This window comes from Pollachius pollachius (assembly GCF_949987615.1).
Source record: "Pollachius pollachius genome assembly, chromosome: 9".
Lineage (NCBI taxonomy): Eukaryota > Metazoa > Chordata > Actinopteri > Gadiformes > Gadidae > Pollachius > Pollachius pollachius.
The window spans coordinates 10,267,893-10,289,159 of NC_136942.1; the positions used below are offsets into that span (position 1 = coordinate 10,267,893).

The 21,267-nt window shown below is 42.7% G+C and overlaps 1 protein-coding gene across 3 annotated transcripts in view; it reads left to right on the top strand.

Annotated features, from left to right (window-relative positions):
• Positions 1 to 6,309: 6,309 nt before the first annotated feature.
• The window catches only part of taf3 (TAF3 RNA polymerase II, TATA box binding protein (TBP)-associated facto), a 32,158-nt gene continuing 17,200 nt past the window's right edge, over positions 6,310 to 21,267 (top strand). The window contains exons 1-17 of one of the 3 annotated variants that reach the window (XM_079743275.1): positions 6,310 to 6,734; positions 7,132 to 7,277; positions 7,685 to 7,780; positions 7,886 to 7,958; positions 8,593 to 8,684; positions 9,135 to 9,272; positions 9,547 to 9,686; positions 9,785 to 9,801; positions 9,925 to 10,024; positions 10,137 to 10,231; positions 10,349 to 10,452; positions 10,556 to 10,628; positions 10,718 to 10,789; positions 10,978 to 12,837; positions 13,356 to 14,034; positions 14,798 to 15,332; positions 15,437 to 20,677. In XM_079743275.1, coding sequence (XP_079599401.1) covers positions 6,698 to 6,734; positions 7,132 to 7,277; positions 7,685 to 7,780; positions 7,886 to 7,958; positions 8,593 to 8,684; positions 9,135 to 9,272; positions 9,547 to 9,686; positions 9,785 to 9,801; positions 9,925 to 10,024; positions 10,137 to 10,231; positions 10,349 to 10,452; positions 10,556 to 10,628; positions 10,718 to 10,789; positions 10,978 to 12,837; positions 13,356 to 14,034; positions 14,798 to 15,332; positions 15,437 to 20,677 — 9,498 coding nt within the window. In that variant the 5' untranslated portion in view covers positions 6,310 to 6,697. Of the gene's footprint in view, positions 6,735 to 6,838; positions 6,975 to 7,131; positions 7,278 to 7,684; positions 7,781 to 7,885; positions 7,959 to 8,592; positions 8,685 to 9,134; positions 9,273 to 9,546; positions 9,687 to 9,784; positions 9,802 to 9,924; positions 10,025 to 10,136; positions 10,232 to 10,348; positions 10,453 to 10,555; positions 10,629 to 10,717; positions 10,790 to 10,977; positions 12,838 to 13,355; positions 14,035 to 14,797; positions 15,333 to 15,436; positions 20,678 to 21,267 lie in introns of those variants that run through there. The other 2 variants (XM_079743276.1, XM_079743274.1) reach the window with 2 other exon arrangements.

Here is a 21,267-nt window from a genome sequence, read left to right on the forward strand (position 1 = left end):
AACAAAAAAAGATTCTTACTTAAGATAAAATATACTCTGAAGTTTCCAGTTTCTGCAAACAGAAGAGAAGGGGTTTAATTAAGGCTTTGTATCATTAATAAGATAATCAATAACAAACAATAAAAAATATAAAAGGCCTGTCTTAGTTTAAAGCTCACTCACCACGTCAAGGTGCAGGCCAAGAGTGGGAACATAGAACAAAGACTCACATATACAATATAACTTTAATGATCTGGGAACTTTATAAATATGAAAGATTGCTCCATATAACATATAACACCAACAACATAGTAAATGTATGTAGGCCTAGAAAAAAATACAGTTCAATGTTATTGCTTAAGAAACAGATTCCTTCCAAATAACTATTTGCGAAAAATGCAATCAATAATTTATATACAAATAAATGGTTACATATCAACCAGCACCGAAGTTGGAGTGGCCTACCCACATAAATAATTGCAATACACCAACATTGTTAACTGTCATACATAGCTAAACATGCAAATGAAAAATTAAATACCAACCCAACTGAAATGTTTATTAGACTATTCCATAATATAAAATGATACCGTAATGCACCTGTTCTTTGTCTTTAGATCTTTTGAAGAAATTGATTAATATATATGGTGAATCGCAATGATCGCAAGCAGAGGAACGTGGGAGTTATTGAGCAGCAACTGAACCAGTCTAAAAATCCCTTCATCACGAAAACAGTTAGTGATAAAAAGTCACCACAGAGCCTAAAAACCATCAACGTCCTTCATGTTAAGTGAAAGGAAAAACCTCGGACACGAGAAGTTAACGGAGCAGTGAACTAGGCCCTCTCGGATGCCAGGCCGAAAAAACATTTGTTTCACTAAGACTCCTTTCAGCTGCCCACCCCTCCTTCTCCAGCAAAAAAAAATACAGAAAACGGCTAATAAAACGGTTGAGGTGGCGTTTTGAGAAAACGTACCTTTTTTTAGTACATGGTATAAAGATAATTATGAGCCTTTGATTGATATCCAGACATGTTTTGCGGAGACACGTTCCTGCTCCCCACTTGTATTGGAGTGAACGAGGATATACTTCTGGGACTCCATGAATTGAGGGACCCGTCCACAGCCCGCTAAAACGACTGCAATACCAGGCTTGGCCGCTGAGCACTGGTGGATTGCGGAAGTATGCACTGTTGCTGGGGGCTGCCGTGTTCCAATATCCATACTATCCGTACTTACTAGCCTTAGTTTGAGTACGCAGGGCGTTCCAATTCATAAGTGTACTGAAAGGACCCGGATGGTGAACTCAAAACTGTCAAATCGCGAAGTGTGGATCGATGTACACTTTTCGTACTCAACGGCAGCCATCTTAGCTACGTAGAGGAAAAGGGCGGAGCCAGGCTGAGCCAAAGTCGGCCCATTTTCCACATAGCCTGCATTAATAGTATTTTTTTTAGTTTTTATAGCTTTGATAGCTTGTTATAGCTTCTAGGCGTAAAGAGTTCACCGTACAAAGCGGGATGTCTATTGCGGGGGAGGAGCCGCGGAGGCAGTCGTGATCGTAATTTCCGGTTAGTGCACCACGGAGTATTCGATTTGGAACAACACTGACATCTGAAAATTAGCGCACTTAGTGAGTACGGATAGTGTACTACGTTTAAGTGTACTCATGGAAGTATGGATATTGGAACACGGCATTGTTAAAGACCATATATAGTATATAAATGGATGTAGCATCCGGGCAGACCTTGGTTATTCCAACTGCATCCAATTCTCTTAGTTTATGCGCGTCGCCATCTTAGTTTGACACGTCATAGTTTGACTCAGCCTCATTTCCGTTAACCAAAAAAGGGCTTTGATCTCCCGCCCCCCATTGATTGGGGGCGGGAGATACGCCCATCTAGGCGACGTACAGAGAGTGAGAGTCAGCGGCTAGCTGTCACTCAAGAGGCCGCGCCCCTAATTATCCATACATTTTAACCTCCAATAAAATAAAAACTAGCCTCCTAAAAAAAATTCCACCCCCCTCAGTGTTGTCATGGCGATATGAACTAAACATACTGACTAGAATGGTTTTTTGGACCAGGCTGTAAATAGGTTTAATAAGACTGTGAAAACGGCCTGTTTAACATGTGAGTCAACGAAGAATTGCTTCCTTTTGGTACCACCTCGTAGTGGCCACCCGGTGCTACTGCAATGTTTGTCACTTCCGCATTGGATGCTGGTATATCTCGCTGTGGTTGGGGCTTCGTAAAGACACGTAAGAGCTTCCGAACCTCCGAGCTGTTTTGAAGGCGGCATTAGTGAACAGAGGAGGTTGCGGTTTCCGGACGGCATTTATAGGACCCTAGCTTTTCTTATTGACTTAAATACTACTTTCTGTCCAGGTTCATAAGTAATCGTTTTAGCGGGCACTTAAAAGGTTTAATCCACACCAATTGCTAATGCTACTATCGCATCCTTCCATACTACTCCTGTCGGTCTGGTCTCACAAGATGGCGCCAAGTGTGGCGCCACTTGACGTCACTCAAGCAACAGGCAAAGGTCGTATCATTTAAAGGACAATTCCGGTATTTTAAACATTATGGTTTGTCTAGGATGAAATAGGGTTGTTAACACCGAAATTTTGAATATTGGTCCTGTCTCGAGTATTTGGCTAATTTCGAATCGCCCTTCCTCATAAAGTATCGAAACGAAATACAGTTTCTGTCGTGTTTTATTTGGCATTTTGTAAATCGGCATTTTGTAAATGAAACGGAAAGGGGGTAGTTGTAGTCTTTTCACTCGGTTCTCAGTAGGGCTAGAACCTAGCGAAAAGATTACAACCAACCCCCCCCCCCCCCTTTCCGTTTCCGGTCCGGTTTCCGTTTCATTTACAAAATGCCAAATAAAACACGAGAGAAACTGTATTTCGCTACGATTCTTGATGAGGACCATCAACGAACACCGCTCGATGAGTTTCTCATTTCTGAAAACGAAGGTTAAGGGGTGTTTGTGAAAACCCATAGCCAGCCATTTTGAAGCAGGCAAAATGGAAATTAGCCAAATACTGGAGACAGGACCAATATTAAAAATTTCGGTGTTAACCACTCTTATTTCATATTTTTTTTAAGACAAACCACAAGGGGCCTCAATGTTCAAAATACCAGAATGTCCTTTAAAAACAATCTTGACATAGGCCTATTGGGGAACAAATGCTGTCGTTTTTTAAATGTGATATTCGGTAATAACCTTATGTTGCTGCAACTTGCTGGGTCTAAGATAAGATAAGGCAGATATTGGGTGGACATAGCTGACTTTCAGACAAGTCAGAAATCAATTCTAATAGGCCTATTGATAATAAGAATAATTGTAGACCACTTCATGGGACTGGTGCATTCACCACCTCTCTCTACATGGTAGTATTTACATCCTGTCTCCGGTCAAGATGACGTCATCATTGCCTTCTCCATAGGCTTAACCCCAAGTGTCTCTCTGAGGCTTAGGCTGAGACATAGGCTATGTCTCAATTCAGGGGACGCATCCGTCAAAGGATGCGTGCCCTGAATTGAGACACAGCCTTAGATTCACACAGAGAACCATCTACTCCTGCTGCACTCGCCACCAACATGTCCTCCACCACGTCATCGTCCAGCCAGGCGGCCATGTGCCGTCAATTCACCTAAAGCATTATTTAACTAACATGCTATTAATATTACAGACTCTATTAGAGTTCAAATGTACATTGTGTTAATTTATTATTCAGATCAGCTGGATAGGTGAGGAACTGGATCCATTGCTGTCATCCATAGTGATGCCGGGTGAGTTCAACATCATTCAGCCCTCATGTCGACTCTGAGCTTGGTATCGCTATGGATAGAATGTGCCTCTGGTTGTCCTATAGGGTGTCATGGCGGGGGGAAGTGGTCCAACTCACACCAGAGGAGAACCGCCATGCCTCTGGTTTCATTCCTTGTTCCTCTTATCGCTGTCCACATCCTCATTTTGATCTATAATTGAGGCCCCCAGCTTCTCCTACCATTGCTATGCCGATGGGTGTCGTATTTCCCCCCAGACAAAACCACAGTCTCTGTACTTTTTCGAGATGCGTCTCAGACATCGGGTCAGACTGAAGGCACACCAACCTTCAGCCGAAGCTGTCTTAAGGATTAGCTTCTCGTCATCATTTAGTAGCTACCAATTCTGCCAATGGTCCCATTGGAACTGACGATGAGCCACTTTGGCTGAGCATGTCGAAGCTGTCTCCTGCTCCTTCAGATTCACTCTGAGCAACATCTGGAGGATCAGATGGTTCCTGACCTCTCTCTGGCCCTCTCACTGCTCAACCACTACATCACTCTTCTGGTTGGGCTACCGACGGGCCCTGCGGTCCCAGGTGAACAGGATTCATAATGCAATCACACACCTGGTATTCAGCCAGCCTGAGCAAGCACATCATGTCACGCTACTGTACATATCAGTCCACTGGCTCCACTGTAGCTGGCGTGAATCCCTGGCCACCGTCTGAGGAGAGCGAGTGAGCGGTATCTGGCACTGCAGTCCCCTCTTCTCATGTGTGATACCTTGTGGAACGAACTGAAGTCCTACCTCTTACAGGAACATCATACAATCAAATAATAAGGCAAGAATTGTGGATCCATTGAGTATCAATCTTATCGAGTTCTAAATCAGGGCCAAATCAAACTTGTATTTTGAAATGGGCCATTCGCTCCCCGCTTTACAGAGCACTCTGGTATCTTTCCAATTGACCTTGGTACTCGTCAAATATTGTGGTTGGATTTTGCATGGGTGTCCATTCTTGATAAATCACTTTGTTGACCTGGTAACTTGAGGCCATGCAAAATAAGGTATGCAAATCCCTCAACTGGATACAACTGCACATGGCTGCCTTGGCTAAATGAGTTTCCCTCTGCGTGAAATCATACTAAGTGGTTGATAAAACAGCATTGAATTGTAACTTATTTTATGTAGTATTGTAGTGTGAGTATTGTCAGTATTTTATATTTTAAGCATTAAACGGTGGGCTACAACTTACATTTACACAAGTTATTGCTACAACACGAGTTGTTGTCCTTTTGCTGTATGCTTCAGTCGTGTCAGTAGTACTTTAAAAAGTACGAGGGTAGAAAATAGACATTTTAATCTATTAGAAACATCTAGAAACGGATCTCCTCCATTGCAGGAACATACTGTTGACTAAAAGAGGCAGTAGCTTCTTAACATGGTGCAATGTCAACTTCTCCTTCCCTATTGCGCAAGAGCTTTTATTTGACTTTACATCCAGAAGCATAAGAGCATGTTTTTTTGGTCATTGTCTAGTAATTAATTGGAAGAATCGTTATTTGTCATTATGGAGAGACATGTTTAAAACGGCCACATTGTTAAACGCGAAACTCTGCAGAACAACGTTTTTTTTAGCCTCGACTTTAGGATTAAACAGAAACACAACCCTCCAGTCCTCTCAATAACACGGAGTACCGCCATGTAATTATGGTGTGTTCCAGATTCCTCGGATGCCAGCCTTCCGAGTCGGATGTCGGGAAATCTCCCAGGTTTCTGGCGGCATTTCTCGTAGGCACGCCCCCTTCTTGTCTTTATCTCTCGGAATTCTGAGAGCAGACGAATTTTGAGAGCAGCGATGACACTCAACAAAAATGGCTGCGCCCGTGAAGAATTTTTTCTTTGTATTTGTACCACGTTGGTCATTTTAATGTTGATTTGAAATGCTCTTACATACTTTTTTACAATTACATTGTTACTTTATTCCGGTCACCAATTTATGCATTGCATGGTCTTGCCGTGCGCAAAATACAATGTAAAGTTGTGTTGTTTGTTTTTGGACTGGTTTGCTAAAGAGGCAATGTAGATCCAGGTAATGTAGCTAACAATAAACAACGACTAGCCAATTTCATGACGCAATCACAAAGTCGAAAGGGAACGCTATAAGTGCTCCGAGGCCGGAAATGACGTCAAACTCGGAAGGCTGGTTTCCGAGGCATCTGGATCAAACCATAAAAACCCCAAAGACGCACGATCCCTTTTCCGCTTTGCCAACCTGCGGTCAGATGGTTGCTGTTCGTCCGAATATCACGTTTAAATCGGCGGTTACGTAACGTAAAGTCACTACCAGCATCCAAACATCGGGGAAACCTTTTCACAACCTACATGCGTAACAAACACACCTAGTCCAGCACATGTTGCAGTGACGTGTTTTAACGTGATGGTTTTATTCTATCACACTAAATAAAGTGCGACTACTTGTCTTTACTTTCCACCGGCTTAGAGTTCCGCTCTTGAGAACCAGGATGTGGGCTGCTTTCGTTTCTCTCCTCGTCCACCTCCGTGTTACACTTTCAAGATGGACGCGCTCGCCTAGATAGGTTTCTGTTTCTTTTTCGATCTTGACGGCCCCGTCCCGGGCCGCTTCCCGGGCCGCTTCCCCTAAACACTAAACAGCGTTCAGTTCCGATCAGTTTGATCGATACGAGGTGACACACCGAGCGGTTAGAGTCACGTTTCAGAACAGACCGGATAATGTTGTACAGCGAGGCTCTAACTTCCTGGTTTTCCCGATCTTTTTAACAGTAGAGTCTTGCTCGGTCACACAGCGCAAAAGGGTACGGGCTCTACATATACGGTCTGGGATCCAGGGTGGGTCCAGCTGAGATGGTTCAGGCTGGCAGCACAGGTCTGATGGTGGACTTCCAAAGCTTCTAGCCATGGATCTTACAAATGGTGGATTATCGAGCAAATGTGGTGAGCTGGTTCTCCGTATGTCAGAATAAGTTTCACTTTTGGTGACGTGGTGCTCAATGTTAGAACTAGTTTCGCTTTAAGTGGTTCGTTGAGAAACGTTTCACTTTCGGCGACCAACTGAACGCGTCGGATCGTCTTTATTCTCCGACATTATTACTGTACATCTTGTGCTTATGACATTATCAGTGTACCTCATGTACGGGGGAGCCTCCGACGCCATAGGAAACGCCACAACAACATGTATGCTATGTAGCCGACAGTTCTTCTTTTTTTTGTTAAATTTTTAGGCTCTAGAGTTGAGTTTTGAATTTATAGGCGAAATTGTGTGTTTTTAATATGGCCTTCCGTTTTGATGACTTCATGTGTTGACTCAGATTTATTTCCTGTCTCTTTTCAGCTGTGTTGATCCCCGTGTCCAAGAGTTCCGTCGTGTTTGAGAAAGTTCTGGCTCCTCTTCAGAAGTCGTTTCTTTATGGAGAGTCCAAGGAGGCCTTCAGATACCCCTCTGCCTTTCTGTTCAATAACTCCATACTGCAGGAAAAGGTCAGTGGCTGTTATGGTTGTTTGTTTTTTTACACTTCGAAAATGGCTATGGATTTCATGTGATGGTGGATTAAAATTATAATTGTAATTTTTCTCAAGCTAAGCCATTTATTGGCTTTTAATAAATGTATCTGTGTAGCGATCTAGTCAGTTAAACCAAGCAGGAAGTCAAAGAAAAGAGTGGTTCATGTCGCAAGTTAGGGTGGAAATTCCACTACCAACGGCTTTTCCTGGTTTTCCTGTTTTCTACCCAACAAATGAATGGCGCTGATTATTATCTTTAGGCTCAAAAAAGTCATACTAACGCATTTAAGAAAGGAAAAAACACCCTGGTCCACCTTGGTGCTTGTTGACCTAAAAAACAATAGAATAAGTGAACTAGTCCCCCATTGTTTCCTCCCTGACAGTACGAAGCGTTTCGGGCCAACCGACGAGAGGCTGGCTACTCTGCGGAGGAGTTGGGAGAAGAATACGGATTCTTGTTATTTGATGACATAGATAAGGTATGAGGAACTAATCAAGGTGGTCAATCATTAAAGCAGAAAATACCCCTGTGTACAATTATTAATATTTTTTTTTATGCTGTGTGTGTCTGTTTATTTCTAAAGGCGGCCAAACTGGGGGAAACAGGTGTGCTCACTGGGAATAGCACATGCAAAACACTTGGAGATCCTTCCAAGGGTAATCATATCATATATGCTGTACTACGGACTATTCTGCCTTTCAATTTGTATTTCAGTGAGACATGTCTCTATTAACATAATCATGCTTTGTATAGTGAAATATTAAAAATAAATAAAATCATAAAAAATAAAGAAAATCGCATTATTTTCAATTGGTCATGGGTCCGGATAGGACCGTCACTTGGTCCGGACCCAGTCTGCCGTTTGGAGATGCCTGCTGTACACCCTTGAACTTGCACCCAACAGATTCCTACTGCTGGTTTTCTTGTTGTAGGCCACTTTGAACTAGTTTGTTCGTTTTCACAAGGTTATCCATAGTTATTCTCAAAGGAGTGGCCCTATCACATTTTATGACACACTGCAAGGTGTGTCTTCTCTGTGTGCAACAAAGCAACGGGATGACAGTTGGGTTTACACTACTGTTCAAAAGGACAACTTGAAAGACACGTTAAGCGAAGCAACATACGAAGGGACTCATCATGTTATGCAATAATTGCGTGATATGAAAAATCCCTTAATTGTTTGGTGTAATGTTCTATTCACTCAAATGGGAAGTAATAAACTTAATTATTGCCTCACTATAGCCCAAGACTTGAATTTTTTTTAATGATATTTTCTTTGTTCTCTTTTAGGAGTTTATATAGCAAGGTACTCCGACTGCTTGGCTCCTGATCACTGGTATAGTGGGAAATCTGGTTTTATCGTTATCATAAGGCTGACAAAGGTAAGGTCATGTGGAAATGTGGTTAATTTATTGTCATGAGATCAACATTGCAAGAATCCCCTATTGCTATTTTTTATATTAATAAAGTAGCAGTAACAAGTCAATCCCTATGGTATACACAAAGGTTATGTTGGTAAGATTCAAAAGACTTGAATACAGAGCGCAAAAAGGGAGCAAGATTTTGAAATAAAATAATTGTTGCATTTCACGCACCTCTGATCGATAGGCAAGATGGATTCTCCAATCGGGGGAGAGATTGCATGATTGGTCAGAAAAGGCCTAAAATCGAAATATGCATACCATATACAATTGCAGGCACCCTCTAAACATCCCATTTAAGCTAAAAGTCTGATGCAAATAATCCTCTAGGGAGTTGTAGGAGAAAGTGTAGATTTGAGTGTGAAGCCAATTGAAAAGGTGAATGCTTATCTCTGTTTCATTTGTCCACAGGGAAGAAGCAACAAGGTTAAAGAGAACTACACTCAGAACTGTATTCCACCGTCTGTTGGGTTTGACTGTCATGAGTCCGAAGAGCTGCCTATGGTATCGGCCAACACCAGCTCGTTTCTGGCATATGAGAGAACACAGGTACGGTCTCACACTTTTAGGCTTACGTATAGTCTGTGTCTGACCCCCATGATGTCAAATAATGACAAGAAAGGGTTGAGATCTAGAAGTGTAAACTACGTTTTACAGGTAAAATGACACGATTAATCCAGGAGGAAATTATGGTGTTGACAGAACAACCCAATCAAACCAAAAAACATACAATCTATATATCCAAGTGTAGGTATATAGCCGTGTCCTTAAGGACTGATTTGCCAGTCAAGTAGATGTTCAGAGTGTTTTGTTCATCTTGCAGTACTACCTCTACGAAGCGCTGCCCGGTGACTGTAGCAATACAAACCCTGCTCCTAGCCACGTCTGTCCATTTGCCATTGTGCCATTCTCATATGACGATGCAAATACCAAGGCAACGATGTCTAGTTCTCAGGAACAGAGGTACTGTAGCACTATACATACATAGTCATCCTGGACGCATGAACGTTTTGTTATTTTAAGTTTGTAACATTGATTGTTTTTCCAATTTACCCTTTCAGGGAGACAGAAGGAAAGGGTAAGTTGAAATTGGCTAGTTTCAAATGAAGTCATTAGAAATGTATTCTACATCCAGCCATACCTGGGGGCTTCTACACAAGGGACTCAGTTGGTCAGTACTCCTGACCTTTTGTTATTGCAGTGTTGAACGACTTTATGTGGAAGGGCCAGCTTCATATCAGCTCCCAGATCTTCCATGTGCGGCTGAAGTCCAGGTCGGGGACCTTGGTCCCTGTAAAACTGTAAGGGAAACTAAAACATTCAATATTTTTCATCCAAACGGACAATCCTCAAAATGTTGTAACAAGGATTTTTCTCTGTTTGTCTTGTTTTCCCCCTGTGTCATAATTCAAGGCCTCCAGTAGTCAAAGTAGACCAAGCAGTTTCCATGGTTACCTTGAGACAGTTTGCCCCAAAGGCTGTCTTTGAAACTTGTTTCTCTGGGGAAGGTGTGTTTTTTTTAAAGTGTTCCTTCTATGTTTCGAATTTTGCTGTTATGTTGTTTTTGCCTTCATTCTATTTTTTCCAATTCCAATGAGATTCCTTTGTTTTCCTCTTACTTTTAGTGTGCCTGGATGGCATCTGCTGCAGTGTTCATGAGTTTATTCCTGAAGAACTGGAAGACCCCTCCCTTTCCCTGCTTATCCGAGAACTCAAGGACAAAGATCTTGTGAGTCTCAATATCCCTGTGCAACATATACAAGCTTTTATGATAGGAGTCCATACCCCCACCCCCGAAACAACCTAACCTACACCCTTAATACTTTTGACAGGGTCTTACAGTTCATCTTAATGAAAGTGGGTTTCTGATACTGCTACATTCGTCCAACTTTGCTACATGTACTGGTAAGTTCAGACTGATTTACAGCTGTTAATAATTGTCATTACTTCTCTATTGCCATTTCAAAGTCCCACTTACATACCTTTTCTTCCAGGTAACCAGTCCCGTGTAACTGAGGCCCTGCAAGCCATGTTTCTGTTTCCAGGATCAAGAACCATACAGAGGGGTAGGCAGAACATTAGTATATGAATACAGACTTAAAGGTTGCGGAAGTCACCGGTCAATTAATTGATTCATGCATGCTTTGTCCAACCCCATCAGCAACATTAGCAAGAGCTACAGATTATAAACAAACCACATTTTTTGGATGCAAAATTGCTAACTGACAAAGCTTTATTACCTGTTTTATGACAGACACCAGAGGAGAATTGGAACATTTCCAGATTTCCTCTGACATTCTTCAGATTCTTCCAGCATTGGACTACGCAGAAACTGAAATGCAGAAAATCCCCATAGGCCCAAGTGGGGACATACGTGGACAATTTGAGCAACAAATTAAAAACTATGCAGCACTAGTACAAACTGGCCTTGCAGCAAACTCATCAAAGGACGTCAGCCCGCTTTCACAGGATTATTATGATGAGTCTGTCACTTCCCTTTTCTCCAACCCAAAATGGACTAACCGGTTATGGCAATGGCTAAGATCATATCTCAGCCACCCAGACTCTTTTCAGCTTCCTGTGTACAGTGTGACCGAACTTTTGGCCGCTGGAAAAAAACTTCAAAAAGAGGTCTTCAATGAAGATCTTCCATCTCTAGAACAAGCTCCAGGGACCGTTTGTAGTGTGGTTCCAGAGGAGCTGCTGACAAGATCCACAGCATGTGATGTTTCAAGCAGCTGGCAGAAGGATGTTGACAAGAAAGACTCTGAGACTAATAGCGTTTTGAATGGTCCGTCATTACGGAACCCCACAGCGGAGTTGGTTGTCAGCATTACCTCTGCAGAGGGGACCTCAAAAGTCGTGGACAATGGTCTTTGTGGGAGCGACGCAGTGGTGGCAACCAAGCAACTTTCCAATACACCAATGAAATCATTGGAGAATTCAACACCAGGGGTGACCCAGCGGAAACCTTTGGGAAGACCCAGGGGTCGCCCTAAAGGTAAAAGAAAACGTTTCAAATGGTCTAGTCCACCAGCAGATGAACCTCTGAACTCTACACCTGAGAGCCCGGATGAGGAGACAAACCCGGCACAAAGCAGATTGGACAATGATTCTCCAGAAACCGAGTGGACTATATTATCAACGTCTCAGTGCAAGGGTGGAAAACTGACCTACAAATACAAGAAGGTCCCAAGGTCTCCACAGCTGCAAGAGGATGAAAAACAGCAAACAAAACCGAGGAGATCGACAAGATCAACAAGATATGATCCCTGTTCTCTTTTAAGGAAAACGGATCGTTGGGACTTGAGGCCGATCCTCACTGCATGTGGAAGAACTCTTGTCCCACATGGCTACCTGAATAGCTTGTTTCAGAAGAATGAGTGTAAGTCCACAGATCTCGAACAGCACTTTAAGGAGACAGTGAGTGAAACCTCTGAGGAAGCTAGTCAACTGGAAAAAACTGACCCTGTTGCTGGAGGATTGGCCGCGAACACCGCAAACAAAGTAAACTCAGGAGACACGTGTCCCAATACAGTGTTGGGCTCTCCTCGTTGTGAGACCTCCAGTTCTCCACCGGAATCGAGGGTCCAGTCCATGGTACTCATTGCAGAAGCTGATAGCACTGGCGGCGTGCAATCCAGTGCATCTGATGATTCCTTACCTCTGCAGTACAGGAACAACAGTGAACGCTTGCTCTTCAAGTTGAAGAAATTATTTTCGAGGAAAAAAAACACACAACTGGGTTTGGACGATTCAGTATCGCCAGTCGACGCAACACTAAGCACTGAACCGTCACTCAAGAAAAGCAAATCTGATATGGACGGAGAACCGTTAAGTACTGAGTCAAATACAGAGTGCCAGGATTCCAGAGGAAGAAACAAGGATGTTTCGATAGCTTTTTTACAGGCATTAGGCCTAAGGCCTATAGTGCCAGGGTTAGTGCCAGGTAGGTTGGAGGAAACCCGACCCATGGTTACCCTGCAGCCGCGGCTCCCCTTGAGCCCCGAGGCCCAACTCATACCTCTAGAGGTTAATTCGGCTCCGGTCCTACACATGGGCCCATTACCAATCCAAGAAAAGCCTAAGGTGGAACGACCGCTGAGAAAAAAATGTGAGTTTGTTTTTCATTTTAATAGATTAAGCATCTGTTTCAAATATCAAAGTAAAGTTCAAAACACTAATTCAATACAAGGAGGTCAAATGTGTAGAATTTGGTGGCATCCAGTGGAACAGACTTGGCGCCAATTGAATGTAGTATTCAGAAGTGTTTGTTTTAATTGTGTATGATCCCATGAAAATGAGAATCGTTGTGCATCATGTTCAGTGACATTGGTGATATGACGAAGATAACCGATTGCAATTTGCTAAACTGAATTATATCCATGCTACTGTTGTAGCATAGCTTGTGTGATTTAAAATGAAGGTTGATGTTTCACAATACGGAAAGACCTTCTGAGACTGGCACCTTACAAAACAAAGTCCAGTACAGGCCAGCGTAGTAGTTGGAGAGAGGGGTTAAGGAGGGTATTTGATTGCAATCTTCTACTTCGCCGCTATTGGCTACTAAATTCTACACACTGGCCATTCATCTTTGATATTGCTGACTATTACTTTGCATTGATCTTGCAGGGGGGAAGCGTTTAACTACACCCTCTTCTTTCAACGCTGTAACACCCGAAAACGAAGAGTCTGCAAAGAGCAACTCGGTTGAGACGAATCTCAAGGAACTGTTTTGTTCCAATGGCCAATCCAACGCTCTAAGTTTACTTGCTGATTTGGCACTGGGTGATGGCAATAACCAGGCACAGCCACAACTCAACCCTTTGTCCATGAAAAAGCCAGACCCAAGGTCAGATGTAGATAATCGTCTTAATGATGGCACAAAACCAGATAACCGGTTGGTTCTTCCGTCAACGCTACAGCATCCTGCTGATAGTCCTTTACTTCCTTCGAAGTGTCCCTCACCAGAGGGTATTTTGGGGAGCAAGGATGTTATTGGTTTGATAGCTCAAGAACATGATTACTCGTGGTCCTCTGCCTCGCAAGTGCCTAATACAAGTTCTCCAGCCGGAACACCAGAGCATTCCCAGAAAGGGCCTCTAGAAGGCCCAAGTGAACACAAAGCTGCTGTGGGACACATGACCAGGGATGCAATTGGAAGTAGACGTTTCAGGCGTTCCCGCACCTTCGTTGAAAGGGAGGGAGTTCTCCAAGTCACTAGGAAGTGGAAAGGAAGATATGACTTTGACTTGGACAGCAAGTTTACCAATCACCCTGTGGAGAAAACGGTTTGCAGGGGATTGCATGGGTATGTGTATCACCTTTTATAAGCAAGTATGTTGTATATTTGAGCAACATGTATGTGTTTGTATTAGGGATCGACCGATATGGATTTTTTTAGGGCCGATACCGATATTTTTTCATTAGCCTTAGCCGATAACCGATACGCCGATACCGATTTTCTTAAGCCGATATTTGGAGCCGATAATACCCTGGAAATCCAGAGTTCTCGCGAGAGCACAATTTGAATTTGCTCAGCGAGTCACTCTGGGAACGAGCAATATACTCGTGTATATTCTGGGCCTCCCCTGGCCCAGAACATTAATCAATAACATTGATGTATCGATATAGGCGGGCCAAAAGCGTTGCTGTTTTACCGACCGGATACGGCTAGAGTCTTATCTATTGGTTAGCTCCACTGGTCTGGATACGTCACCCCTTGTATTCTTCTGATATTTTCAAATGCATGCTTGGTGCGGCCCCTCGAGTTGGGTCATTTTCATTACTCGTTGCCAGACCCTACAGTTTTCTAGATGTGGGTCTGGATTTCCAGGCTAAGCCTCCCTCAATTAACATCATTAAAAGGACACAATGATGATAACAAATGTTACAATGTCTCAATTTAAAAACAAAATGAACATTTTTTGTAAATCATGCCGAAGAAAATATTAAAAAGAAAAAAAATCGGCCGCCCGATATATCGGTCGATCACTAGTTTGTATATACTTGTTGGAATTTTGTATTTATGCAACACAAATGCTTTTCCTAATTCATTTTCAAACTTTAAACAGATCCTGGAATTCTGCTGGAAAGGACGGTGGTGAAGAAGCTCAACTCCTTATCCACATGTGGATAGGCCTCTTCTACAGCCGCTCGACGCCAAGGTTCATCCATTCAAGTCCTCTAGACTTGGAGGATTGCCCAGAGAAGTCTGATGGAATTGTGTCGGCGCCAACCATACCCAAGACGGCCCCTATTGTAATTGGACATTCAGACGGACAAAATTTGGAGCCCATTCAAGAAGATCAACACTTCCTTAAGCAAGGAGAAGATATCTTAGACCTGTCAATTAAAAAGCAAGATGTCAATGACTGCAGTGACGTCTCTGTCTCTCATCACGAGACGAAGGGCAAGGAGGCCTCTGAAACAATTACCAGAGAGGCTGGAAAACCAGACAAAGACCCAGCTCAATGTCAAGCCATACATAGAGCCTTGGAGGTTCAACCTTTTCATAGGCCATCCAAATTGCCATGGGCACCAAACTTACCTGATGACAAAGTACAACCAATGACTGCTAAAAATGTTGATGTTGCACGTGTTGATCAGGCAAGCAACTTTAATAATGAATACATTATGTAAACAATTTTGAACAATGCAAAATGCATCAAATGCTTTAAAGATGTATCTAAAATGTTACTTTTTTTCCACAGGTTTACAAGTGTCTGGAAAATGAGTTTGACAACAATGATGGCAACGATGTTAACATCAAAAGCACCAGTAAGAGGTCGGACACAAGTACACAAAGTGCCACAAACTTGGAACATTCTGCTGTAAACTCTCTCAGTGAGGATAAAACACGTGACTCCTTAGGCAAAGTTATAGCAAACATAAATATTCAGCCACAGCTTATTGTAGAGGCTCAGGCAAGCATAGATCCAGAAACTTCTGAAATGGAAGAAAGAAAGGAGAATCTAGAAAATGCAGAAGTGGCAGGTGATCCACCAATAGAAATGGACTCTGCATGTGACTTTATGAAGGGCATAGCTGAGGATGGTATTGAAGAAAATGACCAGGATGATTCAAAACGTGAAGATACCGGTTTACCATTGATGGATTATGAAGATCCTGCAAATGGGCATAAATCACCAGTGCCTTATGTAAGCTTACCAGATGATGAGACACAGTCCGCGGTTAGATTCATCCTACTCCCACATGGCTCTAAGGAAAACTGGAACGAGTATGAAGATGGTCAATCAGCAAGGGATCAAGGTCACTTTACAAAGGAAGAAGACAATCATTTGAAACCAAAATCAGTCAGTGATCGCAGGGATGATCCAGGGGGTTCAGATATGAGTGTAGTTAGTTCTGATCAACAAGAACAGAATGATAAATTAGTAGGAAAGGAAGTTGAAACTGCTTCCATTTTAGCTCAAAATGCAGCTTCTCATCAGCGTGCCCATTCCCCACAAAATGGGGTTTCGAAATTGCTCCAAGACCCTAGTGAAATGCCCGTAGTTGGTACAGACGATTCAAAACAAGTGGAAGCTGGCCCGCAGGTCCTACCTTCACAAGACAGTCCTTTGGAATTAGCTCATGAACCCAAATACATGCCAATGAGCATATATATGTACGGTAAACCGCTAGAAAATGGGGAGAAAGTCCCAATAGTGGAAAAAGTACATTCAGTTTTTGATTCTACACATAAATTGGGCTCAGAGGACCGTGAAGTGGACAAGAGATGCCCCCCACCCGCTAAGGTATATGGTCCAGGTTATTTCACACTATCCCTTGTTGGAGAACCCTATGAGGGGGATGGAACAAAAGAGATATCCAGTGATGAGATGTTATGGATGCAATATGCAAATACAGACTCCTTCATGGCTGATGGCGGCAGTGGTGATTATGATGATGGGGATGATGCCATTTCAGAAGGAAACTTTAACCTTACTTTGGATGAGTCGATACCTGAGGAGCATGATGATGACTCCATGGATGACGTGGACAGTGAAATTGAGAGTCAAAAGAGCAACTCTGATAACCATTCTACTCCGTTACAGGAGGGTATTGAAGGCAAGAGCCAAGCTAAAGTAGAGACAGATATTGGTGCAGTAAGTTGTGCTCATCAAGAACCATATGATGACTTGGTTGAAGATGAAGTAGAATCTGCCTGTATTTTAGCTAAAAAAGCAACTTCTCATCACCTATATCATTCCCTCCAAGATGGGGTTTCAAAATTGCTCCAAGATTCAAATGAAAGGCCCTTAGATGGTAAAGACGGTTCCAAACAAGCAGTTGAGGCTGGCCCACAGGTCCTACCTTTACAAGATAGTCCTGTGGAATTAGTTCATAAACCCAAAGAAATGCCAATGAGCATAGTGTTCCATACGCTACTTGAAAACGGGGAGAAAGTCCAAACAGCGGAAAATATACTTTCAGTTTTTCAGGATAGGGATTCTAAACGTGAATTGGGCACAGAGGAAGGTAAACTGGAAGAGAGATGCCTGAAACCATTCAAGTGGGATGTTCCAGTGGTTTACTGCCAAGCAACACTTGTTCAACAATCAAGTGAAAGGGATAGTAAAAAGGATGCAGCCAGCGATGACATGCTACAGATGCAATGTGAAAATTCAAACATCTTAATGGCTGGTGGTGGAAGTGGTGATGTTAATGACAACGATCAAGATGATACCAATGGATATACCATTTCAGAAGAAAATCTGAGCCTTGAATTGGATAAAACATTAGCTGACGAGCATGATAACATTGACTCCAAGGATGAAGCAAACGTTAAAATTGTGATTCCACAGAACATGTCTGATAACGATTCTACACCTATAAAGAATGGTTTTGGAGTTGAGCGCCAAGCTGAAGTGGAGCCAGACGTGAGTGTAGTTAGTTGTACTCATCAAGAACCCGATGATGAATTGGTAGGAAAGGAAGTTGAAGCTGCTTCCATTTTAGCTCAAAAAGCAGCTTCTCGACAACCATCCAATTCCCCTCAAGATGGAGTTTCAAAATTGCTCCAGGATTCAAGTGAAATGCCCTTAGTTGGTAAACAGGTTTCAAAACAAGAAGTGGACACTGGCCCACAGGTCCTACCTTTGCAAGACAGTCCTGTGGAATTAGCTCATGAACCCAAAGAAATGCCAATGAGCATAGTGTTCCATACGCTACTTGAAAACGGGGAGAAAGTCCAAACAGTGGAAAATATACTTTCAGTTTTTCAGGATAGGGATTCTAAACATGAATTGGGCACAGAGGAAGGTAAACTGGAAGAGAGATGCCTGAAACCATCCAAGTGGGATGTTCCAGTGGTTTACTGCCAAGCAACACTTGTTCAACAATCAAGTGAAAGGGATAGTAAAAAGGATGCAGCCAGCGATGACATGCTACAGATGCAATGTGAAAATTCGAACATCTTAATGGCTGGTGGTGGAAGTGGTGATGTTAATGACAACGATCAAGATGATACCAATGGATATGATACCATTTCAGAAGAAAATCTGAGCCTTGAATTTGATAAAACATTACCTGACGAGCATGATTACATTGACTCCAAGGATGAAGCAAACGTTAAAATTGTGATTCCACAGAACATGTCTGATAACGATTCTACACCTATAAAGAATGGTTTTGGAGTCGAGCGCCAAGCTGAAGTGGAGCCAGACGTGAATGTAGTTAGTTGTAATCATCAAGAACCGGATGATGAATTGGTAGGAAAGGAAGTTGAAGCTGCTTCAATTTTAGCTCAAAAAGCAGCTTCTCGACAACCATCCAATTCACCTCAAGATGGAGTTTCAAAATTGCTCCAGGATTCAAGTGAAATGCCCTTAGTTGGTAAACAGGTTTCAAAACAAGAAGTGGACGCTGGCCCACAGGTTCTACCTTTGCAAGACAGTCCTGTGGAATTAGCTCATGAACCCAAAGAAATGGCATTGAACATAGATGTGTACCGTACGCTGCTAGAAAACGGGGACAAAGTCCAAATAGCAGACAATCTAATTTCAGTTTGTGAGGACAGAGATTCTACGCATAAATTGGGCTCAGAGGATAGTGAAAAGGACGAGCAATGCCTCCCACCAACTATGGGGGATAGTCCAGTGGGTTATTTCACACTATCCATTGTTGGAGAACCATATGAGGGGATTGGAACAAAAGATGCAGAAACTGCTTTCATTTCAGCTCAAAAAGCTGCTTCTCCTCAGCCATCCCATTACCCCCAATATGGGGTAGATTCAAAACAAGTGGAAGCTGTCCCACAGGTCCTACATTTGGAAACGGCGATTGAACCTAATGAAATGGGAATGAACACAAATGTGTTTCATATGTCGGTAGAAAACAGTGAAAAGGTCCAGATAGATGAAAATATACCATCCGCTTTTAAGGAATGTAATTATGAGAACAAATTGGGCTCAGAGACAAGTGAATTTGACGAGAGATGCCCTACACCAACCGTAGATGAAGACCCATACGAGGAGTTTCCTTCTCGGATTTCTAACCAAGTCTGCAAAATCGTACCTGAGGAAGAATGCGGAAAAAGCTCCACACTTTCAAATTTGTCGGGAAAAGAAGTGGATGCTGAGCCTGTATTGAAAGCGGGTCGAGATCAAGACCCTGGAAGAGATCTCCTGGAAGACAACCAGACTCCAAGTTACAGACTGCTTGAAACCATTGAACTCCCTCCCTCTCTACATCAAAGCCCAACCCTCTATAGCGAATCAATGGATATGGACAATTTAAATGATGGATCAAGACTTGTTAATGTAGGTATAACACCTGCCAAAAAATCACGTGTAAAAAGGAAAATGAGCAGGTTTTCAGATATTGTTCCTTGTCCCCCGAAGATAATGAACATCATTCAGGAGATTTGTGAAGCTCCAGTACGAGTCCTGACTGGACTTGAAAGGACTGAGATTCGACCTACGGACATCTACAGAGTAAAAGACATGGATAACCCATCTATTTCCAAAACTTCTGATGATAATCAGCCTCTAATCCCTGTGCTACTCAACCCACTGATTGACAAACTATCGGACAACCGAAGAGACATTTCAAATCACACATCTAAGGGCGACCAACATGAAAATGAGCAAGAGATTTTCTCAAGGGCTGATAGGGTTTCAGTTCATGGTGTTGGTGAATGTGTGCCGAAACAGACTAATAATATTGATGCCTTGTATCATGTGGAAGAACAGGGCCATTTGAAACCAAGCAGAATTGTCCCATCCAGCGTTTCAATGCAGTCCGGTGAAGATGAAAATCTCAGTTCCTCCAGCTGCCAAGATCCATTCAAAGACTGTCCAGTTGAGAAAGGACAAGGTCCATCATCCTTCAATTACACAGATCCCTCATCAAGCTCCTTTAAATATACTAATTACAGGTTTACAAAAACTGTGTCAAACTCTTTGGGAAATATCACTGAAAAATGCATGAATTCTGACCTCACGCAATTTTCAATAGAACAGGACTTTCTGATCTTCTCAGAGGAAATGAAAAAGCTTCTGAATGGCAATAAGAGAGGACCGGGCAAGAATCCAAACCACAGGTCCATGAATTCTCACCCTAGTTCTGACCGATCGCCATCCATCATCGACCGGTCCATGGACGAGGACATGCCAGAGAGTGGTGTGGAGGAACCTATGGGAAAAAAGAGAAAAAATCCCTCTTCTAGAAGAGGCAGCACAGAGGCTAACGGTGCGCTGTGTGACATTGAGGCAGTCTGCGCCAGGTCGTACCACACCATGATGGACAATGTCTGTGCAGGGAAGAGTTACCTGACAGAAATGGACGGAGCATTGAGAGAGTGTTCCGGCCCGATCAAGAAAATGAGAAGCGAGATGTTTGGCAGCATGAACCAAGGTCTGAATATGGTTGTGAGGAAGTCTTCTAAAACGAAATTCAAGTTCTTCATATTGACGACGTCAGAGGATGCCTTCTTTAAGGACACCAAGGTGAGTCCTTTACTAAAAATACTATGATTGACCCATATCTATCAACAAATTCTGATGATATGATTTCTGAAATGAAAAAAGGGGAACATATTCAAATGTACAGTGGGGCAAAAAAGTATTTAGTCAGCCTCCAATTGTGCAAGTTCTCCCACTTAAAAAGATGAGAGAGAAAATAAAAAAAAAAATCTAGAAAATCACATTGTCTGATTTTTTTTTAAAGAATTTATTTGCAAATTATGGTGGAAAATAAGTATTTGGTCAATAACAAAAGGTCATCTCAATACTTGTTACATGCCCTTTGTTGGCAATGACAGAGGTCAAACGTTTTCTGTAAGTCTTTACAAGGTTTTCACACACTGCTGCTGGTATTTTGGCCCATTCCTCCATGCAGATCTCCTCTAGAGCAGTAATGTTTTTGGGCCACACGGACTTTCAACTCCCTCCAAAGATTTTCTATGGGGTTGAGATCTGGAGACTGGCTAGGCCGCTCCAGGACCTTGAAATGCTTCTTACGAAGCCACTCCTTCGTTGCCCAGGCGGTGTGTTTGGGGTCATTGTCATGCTGAAAGACCCAGCCACGTTTTATCTTC